Source organism: Miniopterus natalensis, chromosome 4 (genome assembly GCF_054644295.1).
Source record: "Miniopterus natalensis isolate mMinNat1 chromosome 4, mMinNat1.hap1, whole genome shotgun sequence".
Taxonomy (NCBI): Eukaryota; Metazoa; Chordata; class Mammalia; order Chiroptera; family Miniopteridae; genus Miniopterus; species Miniopterus natalensis.
In genome coordinates, this window is record NC_142084.1 from 91,689,436 (window position 1) to 91,706,973 (window position 17,538).

General features: G+C 51.1%; 1 protein-coding gene across 1 annotated transcript in view; it reads left to right on the plus strand.

The window, feature by feature from the left end:
- TENM2 (teneurin transmembrane protein 2) overlaps window positions 1-17,538 on the plus strand; it is a 258,817-nt gene that overhangs the window by 60,815 nt on the left and 180,464 nt on the right. Inside the window, exon 4 of the mRNA XM_087816191.1 lies at window positions 15,151-15,273. Coding sequence (XP_087672317.1) covers window positions 15,151-15,273 — 123 coding nt within the window. The remainder of the gene's footprint in view (window positions 1-15,150; window positions 15,274-17,538) is intronic.

A 17,538-nucleotide genomic window follows, 5' to 3' on the forward strand; every position in this document is an offset into this window, starting at 1 on the left:
TGAAGCACTCTTTTCTCTGGTGGCCGCAGGGGCAGGGAACATGAGCGTGGCATTCTTTGTGGCCGTGGCCTGCCCCTCATGGAGATAGCCCATCGGCAGAGGATAAGACGGGACTGATGGCCAGCCGCTCCTTTGCTTCTGTGAGCTGTCTAACAGCCTTCCAAATAGTCCCCTTTTTTGCTTAAGCTAGGTGGAGCTGAGCCCTCCTGCCCTAAGCTAATACACGGATGCTCAGCATCTCGGCTCAAACTCCCGAGTTCAGTCTCAGGGACTGTAGAAAAAAGGAATCTGCCCTGGGAGAGCTTACAGACAACATTCACATTGTCTGGCTCCAGGCAGCTCTGTGCCTGAGAGCGGAGGTTGGGGACGCACTCATCCCGCCCAACAGAGCAGGGGACCCCACGGCCCACCTGCCTCGGCCAGGGCTGCCCAGAGAGTGAAGGACAGAGCCTTCCCTCCCTGACATTTGGGAGCCACTGCCTAAAATATCCCCTCTCTCAGACTCTCCCCCCGCCACTAACAGACACATGCCTAAACTTTTCACCCTTAGAGTTTATGACACATGGCTTCAATTGTGAATCTCCTCTATCCTCGCACATCCAGTAATGGTAGAAAATGTGACGTGTACAGAGGGCTGTTTGTACATAAGTTCTGATGGGTTTTTAAAAATTCTATCGCAGTGGCCGGTAGTGTATGGCTGGGAGTCCAGGAAACATCCACTGTGCTGGGAAAACGTTCTCAAACCTCAGCACTCATCAGAATCTCCTGGGGGGCTTGTTCACCCACAGTACCTGGGCGCCCTCCCTGCCTGAGCTTCTGATTTGTAGGTCTGGAATGAGGCCCACTTATTGGCATCTCTGACAAGTTCTCGGGGTGCCGATGCTGCTGGTCTGGGAACCACAGCCTGACACCACTGGCCTAACCGTGAGCCTCCTGAGAGGAGCAGTGTCTCGGTCACCACTGCACCCAGGGCCCGACTGGGCACCAGGCGCAGAGTAGCAGGTAGGGTCCGCCTGTTGCCCGAGCCCTCCCACCCGCAAGCCTTTGTCCTCTTGCAGTGTCAACGCTAATCCTGTGAGCACCTGCATCACGGGTACCAGGTTCACAGCAGAAGCCATTGCTGTTTAATGTGCTTTTTACACAATGGCATCTCCAGGATATTAACAGAGGAGGTGGTTAGGGGTGGCAATCTGGGTGGAAAGAGGGAGGTCGGGGGCTTGTCTTGAAGCTACATTTGGATAGGAAACTTGTTTTTACTTAGACTGTTTATTTGGGGTAACTCTGGAGGTGGATGGAAATCAGTTGAGTCCTGCCCCCCTACACTCACCTTCCTCTCCCTCCCCCACTGCACCTCCCAACCGCTTCACAGTGTTGCTACTGATACCCACGTGCGTGAACCGTGAGAATCAGGTCAGCAGGTCTGAGGCTCCGCTTTCACACATCCCTCCGAAAAGACAGCTCGGGAGTCCGTGATGAGGTGAGGCGGCTGTGCCTCTCGGGTGACGATGCCGCCCCTCTGCCAAGGTGCCCAGCCCTTCCAGGTCTCGGCAGCCTCTCCTGGAAAATGGCTCTGGGGGAGATGATCCCTGCGTATTTCCTCCAAGTATTCTGTGGTTTTCATTCAGATGGTAGACTCTCTCCTGGGCACGGGCTATCTGCTTGTTACTTAGCTATTTGGAATCGGAAAGATTTTTCTCCAGACAGACAAGGTTATTTCTGGCCGGTCCACACAATCACTGCTGTTTGCTGAGCTCTTAGCTCTGTGTCAAGCTGAGCTAAGTGATTTGCATGCTTTAGTTTATTTAATGTGACAACTCCCCTGTGAGCTAGGGAGTTTTCATAGTCCCCCTTGTACCTTGTACCGATGAGGAAACGGAGGGTCTGAGAGATCGAAAAACAAAAAGCAGAACTTTCCCAGAGCCTCACAGGCACTAAGGACAGGTCTGCCGGTTTCCAAAGCTGCTCTAACCACCACATTCTGTTATTTTCACAAAAGTATATTCTACCCACAGTGCACCAGAAATATAGTCTAGCCTTTAGACGGAAGACGGCATTCTTTGGGGGGGGGGGGGCACTTTTAATGCAAGAGGCAGAAAGCATCGCAGTTAAGAGCTCTGAGCCCAAGTTTTCAAGTTCAAAGCCCAGCTCTACCCCTACTGACAGAGTGACCTTGGGTGAGATTACTTGGTTTCTCTTCTCGTGGTTTCTTCTCATGGTTTTGATTTTTAAAATGGGTGTAATACAAGTATCCCATTCTTGAGATATTGTACTAAGTGATTAAGGTGGACCGTGTAAAATTACTGCTATTCTACTGTGTTTGACCTATAAAAGGATAACAGTTTTATGTCTAAATATTTGAAGTGTCTAGCGCACAGTTAGCGCTATATTGGTGTGGGCTGTCATTCTTACCGAAAATCACATTGGAGGTTTGCAGCACCTGGATATAACAGGCGCTCAATGATTGCTGGTAAATTTAGGAATTCAGTAAAAACTCGGTTGTCCAGGAACACGCTTGTGGTGGGCTGGGCTGGGGAGATGCCCCCTCCCCCAGGGCTGAGGGTAGACAGGCAGGGAGCTTGAGGCCCTTGGGTTCTAACCGATGCCAGACGCTCTTGGCCTCGCCCTGGGCGTCAAGTGGGAAAGCTGTCCGCAGGGCGGGCTGACCCCGTGGGCACCGCCTTCTGAAGCAGCCTTTGTCCCCTGCCCTTGGGGAAGTGAGAGGGAGCTTCAAGGCGGAGGGCGTGGGAGGTTAGGTCTTGTGGTTTGCTTCTGCACTGTCTTCATACTGTTAGAAATAATGAGAGAAGACAGGCGCGGGAGCCCTGCGCTCAGCCCGTTCCTCTACCGCTGGTGTCTTTCCTTCTTAGGCCCCTGCGGCGGGCAGGGAAACCCGGGAATAGGCTGTGTCTTTGGGAACAGAAAGAAGGACAAGTGTTATAAGTCAGGTGTGATGGAGCAGGGACGGTGTTTCCCAGCTACGGCAGGCACATGTTTATTTTAATGTCTCACAATACATCAAGCTTTTCATTTCACGACATTATTTGGGGATGAAGCGAAATAGATTAACATTTTTTTAAAAGGGGGATTGATTTTGAAATGTGGTAAGGAAATAGCACCAGGGGACACCGGATGTAGTGAAAATCATGAACGTGGTCGGGGATGACTGAGGTTAGGGAAACACTGATCGGGGGGTTGAGATACATCTCCGCAGTCCTGGCTCTGGCACTTAGTGACTGTGTGAGAGTGGGCAAGCCGTTTAATCTCTCTAAGCCTCTGTTTTCTCATCTGTAAAATGGGAATAATAATTCCTGCCTCCAAGGTGGTTTCTTTGGAGGGATGATTAAGTGAGAAATGCCTTAAAAGCAGGTAGTAACTGGGAGACTGGCACAAAGTCAGAATTCAGTAGATATTATTACTATTACCATTATTATCCTTAGCCTGGGACACTGTCAGACCTCAATTAATTGCACTTTTTTAACACAAGTTGTCAAGCCACTCTTTCATTCAATAAGTCTTTCTTGGACACTAGTGTGTTCTAAACCTGATACTGGTCACTGGGACAAATTCAAAGCTGGGGGACGGAGACTCAGTCTCACCCCTCAAGGTGCTCATGGCTCAAAGTTTGGGGGAAAGGGGTGTAGGATGATCAGTAAACAATTATCACGTAAAGCCATAAATGCTGTAAGAGGTGTGGGTACAAAATGTCCAGGGAGCCCCGAGGAGGAAATCAGCCCCAAAGAACCCCATTGAGCCGCATGGTCTAGAAACAGTGCCGTCCAATTGCCACGTGTGGCTACTGAGCCCTTGAAACGCGGTCAGTGTGACTGAAGAACTGAATTTTCCACTCTATTTCACTGTAATTCATTGAAAATTTAAAACGGAAGCGATAGAAAATATTTTTCTGTTTAACACACTTTTATTGTCTTGGCAAGACCGTATTTCGCTGAACCACTGAAAATTCAGGATCCGAATTGAGATCCGCTCTGAGCATCAAATACGAACCAAATGGGAAATTTGCCCAAAAAAAAGAAAGTAAAATACCTCATTAATGATGTTTATGTTGATTGCATATTGAACTGATAATAGTTTGGACATACGAGATTAAAAACATACTATTGAATTCATTTTTACTTATCTAATGTAGTTACTAGAAAATTTCAAGCCACAGATGATGAGACCCATGTTATAATTCTGTTGGACCAGAAGCTGAATGCAAATGACATTGAGAGCTGAAAGGTGCAGCTGTCCCCAGGAGAGACCCGAGTCTGGTTACCTGGGACGGTTCTTTCTGACAGACCTGGAGCAGAGCTGAGAGGATCTGAGGGCCCCGCCTACCTAGGAGGCTGTTCCCGGGGCTGCGGGAGGACAGAGCTGCCTCCGAGATTCAGTCCTCACTGTGGGAACTCAACAAAGTGGCCAGATTAACAAATTTAAGAAAAAATAAATCCAGCAACCCTTGACATTAGGCATGGCGTAGAAGGGCAGAGAGCTTCATTGTCTTCGTTAATAAAATCGTGATGATAAAACACCTACCTCGGGAGTGTCTTATATTACATTAAAGACTAAATGAAATCCGAGAAGACCAGGAGGGGGCATATTGAGAAACTTCAGCCTGAAAGAGCTACGTGATGAAAACGGGGGGGGGGGGGGGGGGGGGGGGATGTCCAGGTGCACTCTCCTTGCTGGAGCTCCAGGCCGGCGGGTCCCGGGGACTCTGTCCACCAGGCTGGTGCCAGAGCAGACGCGGCTCCCCAGCTGCGGGTGAGCCGGGCGCACCCGGACTGCGCTCTTCCTAGCAAGTAAACTGTCACAAACTCAAGATCAGTCTAATTGTGTCATTTATCTAATTGCAGGTGAAAATGTGGTTCTTTTTTCATGGCTGCAGGTGGCTGGCCTGCATTTCAAAAAAAATGCCCCCAACCCCAGATTCTCTTTTGCCCAGTAAAATATTGACCCTGTTGGTATCAGAGGACCAGGGCTCCTGTGTTTCTGGGCATCTCCTTCCCCACTACATGATAAGGCCCTGAGAGAGAGAACTAATTTTTTTTTAACACACGATTCCTTTCCATCAGAATCCAGTTTAAAGTGTTTCAAGTTAGGCCCGTGAAATCCACTTAACTAAAAACCATTTAAGAGTAAGATCAAGCTCAATTTGCTAATACAAGATTTTTGATTTCGGAGTTTAAAAAAAAAAAAAAAAATCCTTGAGCACACCATGTCAAAAATTAAAAATTGAAAAGAACACCGGCAGCCTCCCCATGTGCCTAATTTGGCTTCTGCTGAACAAATGCCCAAATGGAGATGAGAATTATATATAGGATCTGCTCAGCGTCTTTATCTCTCCGAGTCATTTCTCACTCCTGAAAAATTGCCGAGCTCCCATGCGGGAGGGAACACGTCCCTATCGACCATCACGCCGTTGGTCCCGGTGGATGTAGGAAAACGGCGATTTCAGACTCCAGTTGTGAATGAACTTCTAGTTCTGCAGTAGACATAAGTCGTTATAGAAACCCAGCCTAATGAATCTGGGATCAGGAAGGATCCGAATGCCTCTTTTGTTGACTAATTTATTAACAAGTTATTTTTGCTCACGCCCTATCTTGCACAGAGAAGTAATAAAAATCGTAAGTGGGTGAGAGAAAAAGCCGCCTCTGCAGTCGCTCATTTTCTCTTTAACAAGGCGTCGCATTGCCTGTAGGCTTCAGGATTCTCTGTCTTTAAGGCCCTGGAAGAAGACAATAGAGAGAAACCCACAAAGTCAAGAGACCAAGGTTCAATTCTGCCTTAGCCAGTGTCATCGGTCATCAAGACCTGGGGCAAGTCATTTCACCTAAGTAGGACTCAAGGTCATCCTCTGTCCAGCAAAGGTCTGGACCACATGGCCTTTGAGCCCATCTTGACTGTGGTTCTGCCACTCTGAGGCAATGCAGGGAGGAAGCCACAAAGCTTTCTCTGATCGAGGCTTTCTGCAAATGGGGGATCTCCACCTCCCTAGTCTTCGCTGGCATTGGAGTTGAGCTGACAGCTGTCCTGCTATGAGCTGGGAAGGTGCAGTACTCAGGCTGTAGGTGCCACAGGGCTCGGGTTCAAATCCCACCTCTACCACTTACCAGCTGTGTGTTAGTTCAGCTCTCTGAGCCTCAGCTTCTTCATCTGTCAAATGGGAAGATACACACATCATAACATCTGTGCCTGGCCCACACTAAGTGCTCAGTAAAAGTTAGCCATGATCACCATTGTTGTAATGACACAATGACCCAAGACCCAGCAAGAAATGAGGCACATTTCTTCCGTGCCTCTTATGTGTCCAATACTCCCAGATCCCTGCCTCCTGTATTCACACAACACTCTATAGGTTCGGTTTGACCACCCTTCTACCCATAGAGATATAATTATAGAGTGAGAATACATGGCTGGAAGCGTGTGCTGGGTTTTACAACCAGCTGCCCCCACCTACCAGCCCACTCAATTTGAGCAAATTTTCCAGTGCCTTTCCCCCTCCATTCTCTCATCTATGAAACAGGAGGAATAACAGTAGCCACCTCTAGGTTTCTCGTAAAGGGGGAATAAGGTGATGCTTATAAAGTGCTGGGCACAGTGTGTGACATGTTAGCTTCTATTCTAGCTAAGGAAAGTGACGCTCGGTGAGGTTAATTCATTGGCGCGGGGTCATCTGCCTCTGTGTAGTCATATGGGGATTCATACCCTAGGGGGATGAATCTGGCATATCTCAGGGACCCCAGATAGGGACATAGCTCCTCCTTTACCCTGTCCTGAGGCCTCCCTGCCTCTGCTGCTGGTCTCAGGTTGCCTGGCTGTGGACTCCAGAGTCCAATCAGAAGGCTGGTTGGAAGCAGTTTGTTGGGGGCTGCCGGGGACTCAGGAAGGGAAATGATCCGGACCCTCCTTCCCTTGTTGGCCACAGCCTCGGGAAGGAAGAAACAGGTCCTAGGAACAGAGTGTGGCCAGCGCCCTAGTTGCCACCTCCCTGACCCCCTCAGCACTTTCTCTTGCAGGAGGCTGTTTTTCGCAGGAGAGTTCTGCCTCTTTGTTCCAGGGCACATGGCACCCCTGTGGATCGATAGGACATCATATCCTCTAAAACATTCATGAGGTCTGCTTCCTGGGATCCCAGGGTCTGCCTGCCGCTTGCAGGCTACACCGCCATTCCTTTGTAGTCGGGGGTCTTGCAGACCGGCGCCCTCTTTACCAAGGACGCCAGTTGCTGTTCTTAAAAGAAGACAAGGATTGTTTGGGTCGTCAGCACTGAATGACAAGCTTCCGGGGGGATGGAGAAAGGTGCGTGTAGGTGTCTGTGTACCGATCGTGGGGATGTGTTTTGCTATCACAAAAGCTCTTAAAATCCCAGACCATGATTTATTTGCGGCGTAAAGCCCACCAATATTATCATTCTGTAAAGGTATTTTGATCACATGGGCCCTTTCTTGGAGAAAGAAAGGCCTTCATTTTATTTCTTTCCTGGGAGAAGCAGCCACAGGAACAGGGTGGTTGGGGCGGTGAGTGATACCCTGCGAGGCGAACGGCTCCGAGTCTGTATTTCGCGCCCGCGGATGAGCCGGCTCGGTGGGACGCGGGACCGGCGTGGCCAGTCCTCCAGGGCGCAGCGGGGGGGCTCGGCGCAGGAACAGCTAGCGGCTCTGAGCACGTGTCTGTCTTGCGTATTGATCTGCCCGGTGATGCTGAGAGCTGGGGGGTGGGCCTTGTTAGAGGTCACCTGAGCTCACCAGACACCACAGATCCAGTGTCAACAGTCGGGGACGACAGGTAGGGATGACACCAGCTTGGGGCTCCATACATCCCGAAGCTGCAAGGCACCCCGTTTTCTCTTTTCCTCCAAACACAGGAATTGATTAATTTCGTACCACTTCCCACTCGCTGTACCATCCTGAGCCTGTCACAGGAACTGATTAATACGCTGGTCCCTCCATGTGGATTCTTCCTGTCTCGAGAACACACTGCTCCCTGGTCCCAGGGCTGCCTCAGGCAGCTGTCCCCTTGTCCTCAAGGCACACAGGCAGGAGGGGACAGAAAGCCTCCCTGCATTAGCAAGGGCCTGGGATGTGAGTGACACAGACAGAAATCCCCACGATGGCCATTTCGGCACTATGGCTGGAGGGTAAGGGGGCACAGGGAGAGGTGCAAATGCAGGTACGTTTCTGCAGAGCGCCCCCTTCTCGTCCAGGGGTCCTGCCAGGATTCCAGCAGCATCTATGACCCCTCCTTCCTCCTCTGATTCCTACACCACAAGCTTTGCAACCGTTCTGGGAGATGGGAGCTGGAAGTTGGATGCGGGCAAGTCAGTTTCAGGGCCCCCGTGGGAGGCGGGTGCACGCATCCCATTGCCCGCAAAGGGGCCTGTGGGTGTAACTTCCCTGCAGCGCTTTGAAAACTCGTTCTGTTGAATGCATAATAATAGTGGGGGGGGGGGGGAATCAGAGAAATCACGCCCCCAAGGCAGAGTGAAAGGGATTTTTTTTCAAAACTCCTTTACAATTCCAATGTCTTAAACTCCTTTAAGACTTAAGGCCTTTCCAAGAATGCCATCCCTCCCGGTTTTCGCTGCATCTCTTCTTTCGAGCCGGTTTGGTCATTTTCATACAGGCAGCATGCCTAAAAAGGGTGCTGTTATTACGTGGCAGCGGCCCTTCCTCCTTGAGCCCACAGACCCAGGGAAAAGTCGCCCAACATGTCGTCCGTCGGCCTGGCTATGAGTGGAAGTCGCCAAACGTTTCTTTCTTACTGACAGTGGCGATCACTTTCAGTGAAACAGTAAGCTGGGCATATTTATAGAGGACTGATGACTGCTCACAAAGGCAGGTGTCTGGTCCTGAGTGGGCCTCGACAGTGTTGTGACTCTGTCGCCCACCCGCCCTGTCGGTGTTGCTCATTCGTGGTGACAGTCAGGACTCTGAAGGAGCCACTGCAGGCGGGAGGCAGGGTGGGGCTGGCGGCTCTGACTCCTCAGTCGCCAGAGTCTGGGTCCGAATCCCAGATTTCCCGCTTACTGGCTCGGTGATCTTGGGCGAGTCACTTAACCTCCCTAAAGCTCAGTCTCCTTTTCTAGGAGATGTGGATTCTGTTGCCACCCTGTTGGGTGGGATTGGAAATAAGTGAGCTTTTGTCCCCTTTAGAATCCTCAGTGTCACCCGCCCGACTCAGGTAGAAGCCACCAACTCCACCCCAACCTCGAACGTTCCCCCCCGGACGCCGGCATGAACTGCTCGCTCACTTCCTTCAGGCCTTGGCTGAGCTGTTACCCGTCGCAGCTGCCATCCTTCACCAGTCCTCATTCAAACACAGGGACCTTTAATTCCGTCTCCCCCGCCCCTGGGATTCCCTAACCCCACGCTCTAGTTTTCACTTACGCGGTTAGTTTCTCTGTCCCCACTAGAATGTAAGTTCCATGAGAGCAAGGAACTGGCTAACAGCTTTATTCTGGGTGCCTGGGACCTACCTGACAGACAAAAATAAATATTTGCTGAATGATTAAAAAAACACACACACACACAAATGAATGATACAATTAACCTAATGAGCCCCATACCTGGCACATTGTCAAAATAACTGTTAATTGCCCCCATGTCATTGAGTGGGTCTATTTGCATGTGTTAATTTCCACGACTATTTGCAGAACTGCCTTTGCAGGTGGCCTGTGCAAGTTGAGGGTTTAGCGCGCCTACGCGCGAACTCTGATTACTCCGCGGGGTGGTTCTCTTCTCTAGGCAGTGGCACTTTTGGAATCGGCGACATTTCCCAGGGGGGCCTGACATTGTTGACTAAATTGGCTGATGCGGGAGCAGGGAGCCCCAGCCCCGGCCTTTCCGGTCGTCCTCCCTGCTCTCTGAAGGGGCTTTGCCAGCATCTCTGAGGCCCCAGTGAGTCTGACCACGTGGAGCCACTGGACCAGCAGGTGTGGCTCCCCCCCCCCCACTCCCTAAACTCTGCTTCCCCGAAGGCTCCCGTTTTCAAAGGGAAGCCCCCCCTCTTCCTGGGGCTGGTCTTGACAGATGCGCCCTGCTCCTGGGGCCTGCTCGGCAAGCACAGAGCCCCCGTGGCCCCCACGTTTGCGCTCTGCGAGAAGCAGGGGCCGAGCAGCTCCCCGGGAAGCGGGGCTGACGTATTGATCGGCCCCCTTGTCGGGCTGGTGCCCTGCCAGCCAATGAACACGGAAGGATCTAAGTGGCACTCAGCGGGGCCCACGCGCGCCCTAATTGCTATTTCAGACAACCCCTGTTCCCAGCTGCCACTCTCCCAGGCCTGCAATCTCCTGTCCTTGTGGTGGTTGGAGAATTTTGTTACTTTGTAACCCCTCTCCCTTCCTTTTGGCCTGGGCAACTTCCGAGTATTTCTTTTAGAGCCCATCTGGCACCAAAACCAAACAGGCAACTTCAATTAGGAAATATCACCCTAACTGCAGGTAGGTCTGTTTCGTATTCTGGCTGCAGCCCGGGGCCTGTGTGTGGTCTGTCCGTCCTGCCTGGTTCACTTTCAGCGCTCGATGGAAGTTTTTTCCACTTAGCCAGGGGGAAACTCGAAGAGTCTGGCTGCCTCCTGTGTTTTCGGTGGCTGATTTCCCGGCTGCCACCTGGATTACACAAGCTTCCACTCGGAGCCTTTCCCTGCTCCATCCTTGCTGACCCACGGAGCCACGCTGTTCTGTCCGAGGGTCCCTCCGGAGCAGGGCCTGTCGAATCATGATAAATTGTGCATTTTCGGCTGCCGGTGAGGGTGAGAAACATGAGGGAGAGGGCCTCCCAAACTCATTTCACTTCTGACCCTGAGATGGTCTGAACAGGACCTTTTAGGATGAGCTGCTGGAGCATTTGGGGGCATGGGGGAGGGGACCCCCGCTGCGCCCAGGCTGTCTTATTACATAACATGCAAGTTGATGAGGCCAGTGTTCTCCCAAAATCATGAGATGAGGAAGCAATAACTCTGGCTCTTCTGAGGCTCCTCAGCTTTCAAAATCTGATTCTGAGAGCGGATCACAATTGGAAATATCACGACATCATGTTTAAACAGCTGTTTTGTTGTTATTCATAGAAACAAATGTCGTGGCCCCCATGTGTCCTAACTCTTCCTGGCTGGGTTTTGGAAAGGATCCTCACCCTATAAATAAATAACTTCAAGGAATGCACAGCGACCTGGTGTATAAAAATGGAATTTCTCACTTTCCCTGTAAGTGAATGTATCCATCCAGATAGTATCAGGTGTGCTGCTGTAACAGAGATCCCCGCACTCTCAGTGGTTTGCAACAGTAACAGTTTATTTCCTCACTGATTCTGTGTTCTGTCACCTTCAGCCATGACTGCCTGGTCACGGCCCCCATCTGCATTCAACAAGATGAGAAAATAGGACCCCCTTCAGGAAGGGGTGCTGGGTATAGAAAATGGTCATTCATCAGCCACAGTGACATTGTCATAAATTGCAAGAAAGAGACCAGGTTCGCTGAGATCCTCCTGCAGACCAGCATTGGTCACCAGATCACTGTGACACCTCCCACTGTAACCCTCCTTGGATTCCAAAATCCCCCTGTGATCAAACTTCACAGGCACCCGTTTCCTCACCGGTGAAAGGGGATTATGATAGAACCCGCCTCAAATGTAAGCCAGGAGTCTTAAGGAAACGTCTATAGGAAATCTTCTCCAGTGCTGGCCAGAGAAGGGCTTCAGGGACCGGCCACAGGTACTGATATACTGATCATCCAAATAGCTTCTCTCTGCAGACTCGTCCCCATTGCTGCCAGCACTATCTCATTCCATCGTTTTCACCTCAGAGTTAGGTATTTTTTGTTTATAAGAACCTAATGTCCTACAATCCACCCCCTCCGCCTTCCCCCATGTGGCATTACCTACTCGGATAAACACTTAAGGAGTGCCTTCTGTATGCGGGGCCCTCGAAGATCTGCCGGGGGACAGATGCTTAACCCCCTTCGGTCCCCAAGCAGCTGTTATTCTACCCGTAGAAGGGACCCTTTCCAAGAGGTGAAGGGGAGTTGGACTGATTGATCTCTCACCCCAGCCATAGAGCAGAACTATCGCAGAATAAAACAGAGCTCTTATCTACAGAGTTCTTTCTTAGTCAGGAAACTCATTTATTTCACGGCTCCCCTGGGCCTCTATTCTAAGGACACTCCGGTCCATGCCCACAGGCCAGAAAGATGCTCTCCTTTCCCTGCTGAAGAGGGGAGGAATCGCTGATCAAGGAGAAAAAAGTGTAACCAGAAGCCTGTTTGAGACTCTTCTCCACCACCACCCCAATAAAACAGAGAAGGTGGTTATGCCCCTTCTATAATTCTCACTTATTTTCTTAACATTCCACTGAACAGCAGAAACTATGCCCAAACTTGAGTTTCATTCTTGCTGCGTTGCGTCTGCTGTGAGGACAGAGCCCATCTCAGCAGAGCTGGGGTGGTGCTGCTTCTAGACATTCCCCCCCATCCCAGCTCCACCTCACTTGCTCATTTCTTCTTTCCGCTTCTGGGAGTCGTCCGAGAAGGTGCGCGCGTACCCCGACCCCAACCCTTCTCACACCATCTGTAGTTTCTTGTTTTCAAAAATACTTTAAAAAGAAAAGAGATGCTACGGGACCCAAACAAGAAGGGAGGGGCAGGCTCTTTGCAAACAGAGAGCACGCAGTACCAGGGATGCCCTGCTTACCTGCAGGCGGCTTGGGGTGCTGTTGGCCCCCTGTGCCCCAGAGCTGAGGGCGATAGCGGGTTCTGCGCGGAATGACAGGGTGGAGTCCCATGAGGGGAGAGCGGCTGTGACAAGAGTTTTCACACCGACGGGGTGCTGGGGAGGTTGTCGTCTCTGCCCAACGGCGCCACCACCTCCTTCTACAGGTGGGAAAAGCAAAGCTCCGTTAGGCCTGAGCCCCAGCTACACCTGCGACACCTGTCCGTGTCTGTCTTAAAACGGAGACACCCCTCCAGAGAACCACATCTCCAGGGCAGCCGGGAGCTGGCTCAAGGCAAGCCCTGATAACCCAATCAAAACATTTATGAAATCATTTTAAAATAGGGAATTCTTTGGTTCCCTTCACCTCGTAATTACAAATCAGATGCTATCATTACTTGAAGCGACCATGATTAGGTCTCATTGCCTGACCTGTACAGGGAAAATATGTCATTATTTGAGGCAGCGAAGTCTGGTCTCTTCAAGTTAGTGACCTACATAGAAAGGATAAACTTTGGAGGAAAATTAGGTGTTCCACTGGTAGCAAATATACAGTAAATGTCACTTATTAGTGTTTATCATCTCAGAGAGTTGCAACAGTGGGCCCTGTGCTTCAGAGAAATGTCTAGAAGCAGCACCTGGCTCCGAGTTGGGACCACGTGTGATAAAAAACCCGATGTCAGGTCCGGCTGGGTGTGGCTCAGCCATTGAGCATCAACCTAGGATCCAGAAGATCGTGGTTCGATTCCGGGTCAGGGCACATGCCCGGGTTGCGGGCTCCACCCCCAGCAGGGGGCGTGCAGGAGGCAGCCGATCAATGACTTTCATCACTGATGTTTCTATCTCTCTCTCTCCCTTCCTCTCTCTGAAATCAATAAAGATATATTTAAAGAAAAAAAAAAAAGCCGATGTCCACACGGGACCCGTTGCCACCTGAATCTGCGGCCATCGGTCTGAGCTGTGTTGTTGGAGGACAGGTTTTTAACCTTAATGGGATGCAGGCTGACTTGGAATGGTGGCAGGCATGCAGAATTAATTGCTGTGTGAACAGTTTCCTAAGCATTGTTAATTGTGTTTCCTGCGGTTAATTGTTTCTCCCGTCCCTGCACCCTCCCTGTCAACGGCCCTTTCTCTCCCGCAGCGCTGGACACATAGCAACAGCGTCAGCCTGTGTCCAGTTGCAATGCCAGACGGACGTGGCGAGATTATTGTCTGAATGGAAAATGTGTAGGGAAATGAACTCCTTATTGATTTGCAAATGAAGCATTTCAGAGATGGGGGCTTGGGAAGAATGCAGGTTGTTTTATTATGGCATGCAATCAAGCAAGGCACCAAGAAGCACAGAGAGAGGGGTGTGAGTTGGCTAATCTAACTGGGAAGTGGGGCCCTGGGACAGACAGATGGACAAGGAAGACCTTAAGGAAGTTTGCACTTGAAGGTTTGGGGAGCACAGTGAAGTGAAGCAGGAAATGTGCAGCCCGGCCAGCATGGCTCGGTGGTTGAGCGTCGACCCATGAACCAGGAGATCGCGGTTTGACTGCCAGCCAGGGCACATGCCCGGGTTGCGGGCTCGATCCCCAGCAGGGGGCGAGCAGGAGGCAGCTGATCAATCACTCTCATCATTGATCTTTCTCTCTCTCTCCCCCTCTCCCTTCCTCTCTCTGAAATCAATAAAAAATATATATATATAGTTAAAAAAAAAAAAAAAAAAAGGCAGGCCTTGTGCAGACGTGCTCGGCTCCTGAGCAAGGAGGCGGGGCTGTGCCTCAGAATGTCTCCTTCTGCGCTGTGGTCAAGTGTGTGGGTATTTGGGGGCAGGGGGAGTTGTGATGTCTTCAGAAAAGGACCTCATTCTACCGCCACGCCCAAGCTTTTTCCATAATGGGCTGTAAAGTATTCACTGACCATGAATAGGGGTGGGGAAGAAAAATATTTTTAGAGTTTGGACTAATTGGGGGGTGGGCTTTCCAAGGGGCCAGCACAACGCAGGTACTGATGTTTCCCATCTCCGGAGCCCTGTCTTGACGCTGATTGGCATTTCGGGTAGGTTGGGGGACTCCTTGTCAGTGCCCCTGGACCACTGGTCTAAGAACAGCTGCGTCCAGGGGAGGGGAGCCTGGGCATGACAGAGAAGTGCCCTGTACAGTGGTACCAAAGGGGCATTTCCCCTCTGTGGTGGCACCACGCGGAAGGTCTGGGCTGCTCTCTCCTCCCTTCTCTCCCTCCCCTGCCCGCCACGGGGACCCTCTCGGCTCCAGGCAGGAGAGGAGACCTAACCACCCAGAGCTGTGCTTTCTGTATTTAGCTGTCCCCTGTGGCCTGGGGCAGGCCACTTTTGAACTGCAGCTTCCTTCAAAGGCCCTGGCTTGGAAAAGACACCTGGCCCTCCCCCCCTGACATTTGCGTTGCTGAATTATCTATTCATATTCTCATTACTTTGTCTCTCCCGCAGCAATGCATCTGCTCGGACTCAATTGGCAGCTCCAGCCGGCAGATGGACACACCTTCAACAACGGAATAAGGACTGGCCTGCCAGGAACCGATGATGTGGCAACGATGCCATCTGGAGGCAAAGGTGAGGTTACAGCTGCTGCTCGCCCCCTTGAGGTCACAGGAAAACTCGGAGCTCCCGCCAGCTGCTTCAGGTTTCCTAATCCCAACCTTGGAGGGTCTGCATCGGGGAAAAGAAAGGGGGGGGGGCGTCACCTTTCGGAGAGGCCCCGTTACAAGCTGTTTGTCTTGCCCCTGTCCGTGGGCTGTGTTTGGCGGCAGTCGCTGGAGCGGGCGCGGTGCCCGCTCGGAGCAGTGTGCACACCTATGCTCTCGGCAGCCAGGGGCTGCAGCTGCTGGAGGGCATCCCAGGCCTGGGCGGAGCAGCAGCAGCTGCAGCAAGTCCTTCCCGATGGAGAAAGCCCAGGGTGGAGGGAGCCCTCGCCTGGGGAGAGAGGAGGCCTCCCCGGGGAGGAAGCCCCGACAGGCCTGGCCCCATAGACTCAGACTCAGAGCAGTGGGCTTTAGAGAGAATAGAAAGGAGTTGTGACAACTGGGGAACAAAGCCTCTCTTCTAAGAACAGGGAAGGAGACAATGGGAATGTTTATTGAAGCAATGAGGCAACTGTATTCTTGCAGGGGGCTGGGGGGAGGAAAGGTGCTAGGAAGGTGCTAAGGAGGCAAGAAAACAGAATGTGGGGAGGTAGGGATGCAGAGACAGGCTAAAACCATTATTCCTGCCCCATCTTTTTTTTTTTCAGTTGTGTAGCCCTTTATTGGCAACTCAGAAGGTATGTGCTGTGCAACATGGGTAGAAAGGGATTATGATGGGAGAATTATTATATTCTAACACAGGTCACTTATAAATGCAATTTATTAAAAAGCGTCCACCTTTAAAAAAGAAAAAGACAGCAGCAGCCAGTGACACGGTTATAGTTGCTGAATCCGGAGGAAATCACAAAACTCTCGCTCTGCCTCTCAGCACACGTAGGCCCCCCATGTTTCCTCACTACCCCACAGGGATATTTAGATGAGAATAGTACTAATAGTTACTGAGCACCTACTGTGTGCCAGGCTTATGAACTAACAGTTTTGGGGCACCTACTGTGGGCCAGGCTTAGGAACTAACAGTTATTGGGCACCTACTGCAAGCCAGGCCTAGCACTGTGTAATTTCAGCAACTCTAAAGGAGGAAAAATGATCTCGGAGAAACTGAGACCCAGGAGGTTTTGGAAACTTACCCCAAATCAAATAAGAAGACAGGTGAAAAAGCTGGCCTGGGTCTGTGCCCTGGGCCTCTGTGGGCAAGCTTGTTGGAGTTTTCCTTAGATCGGTCATTTTCCACAGAGAAGATTCCAGAATCCATCTCCCTTCACGGGTGTGCATCCGTGATCTCGAGATGCTAATGTTGCTGAAATGTTTCTCCCCGGCGCTGTCCTAATGCTTCGAGGGTGACTTTTTCTCTTCTTAGCCAGCCTTTAATAATTGCTCCGCTCATCTATCCTAATCATACACTAAATTACCTTTAAGGAAGCATGGAAAAGTTTTATCCGAGGATGAAATTATATGCTTTCCATTATCAGGTAACTCAAACTACGCCTAACAATGAAAAGTAGACTTGGTCTTAACTGATCACGTCTTGCCTTCACTGACCAAAAAGCTCCAAGCTAAACGTGTTGGCCAAGGTTGTAATCTATTCACCTCCAGGCCTTGAGACCACCTGCGACTTTGGTTTCTTTTCCGACAGTGGTTTGTGGTTTTTGCCGGGGGATTTTTGCCCACGGGGCGACACTTGGCAATGTCTGGAGACTTTTTTGATAGTCACAATTAGAGTAGGTGCAGCTGGCACCCGGTGGGTAGAGGCCGAGATGAGGTCAAACATCCTGCAGCGCACAGGGCAGCCCCCTCAGTGAAGAACCACGCGTCCAAAATGGCAACAGGGGTGCTCCTTGAGAAACCCTGCTGCAGGGGCCTCTCTCCTATTCTGCCCTGAGTGTCCTTGGATCTGCATGTCAGCACCCTGTCCTTGGAGGAAAATGCAGAATATGTATTTGAAAGTGAACAGGCATGTGCTATCCTCAGGCACAGAAATGTCCGTTAAGTATATGGCCCTTCTGAAATGACACACAAACTCTTTTCACATATGGCCCTTCACAAGGGGCCCCTGAGAGGCATCAGCGTCTGTGAACCAAGATCAGCCGCTCCTCCCGTTCGCGGCTCGGCCTGAGCCTCCCGGGCCAGCTCGGGCAGAGCGCTTCCCCCAGAGCAAGTCCTCACCCAGGGCGCTGCCCCTAAATTACCAGTGAGCAAACGCTTTCCGTGGGGTCTTGGAAGGACCTGAATTTTCCCC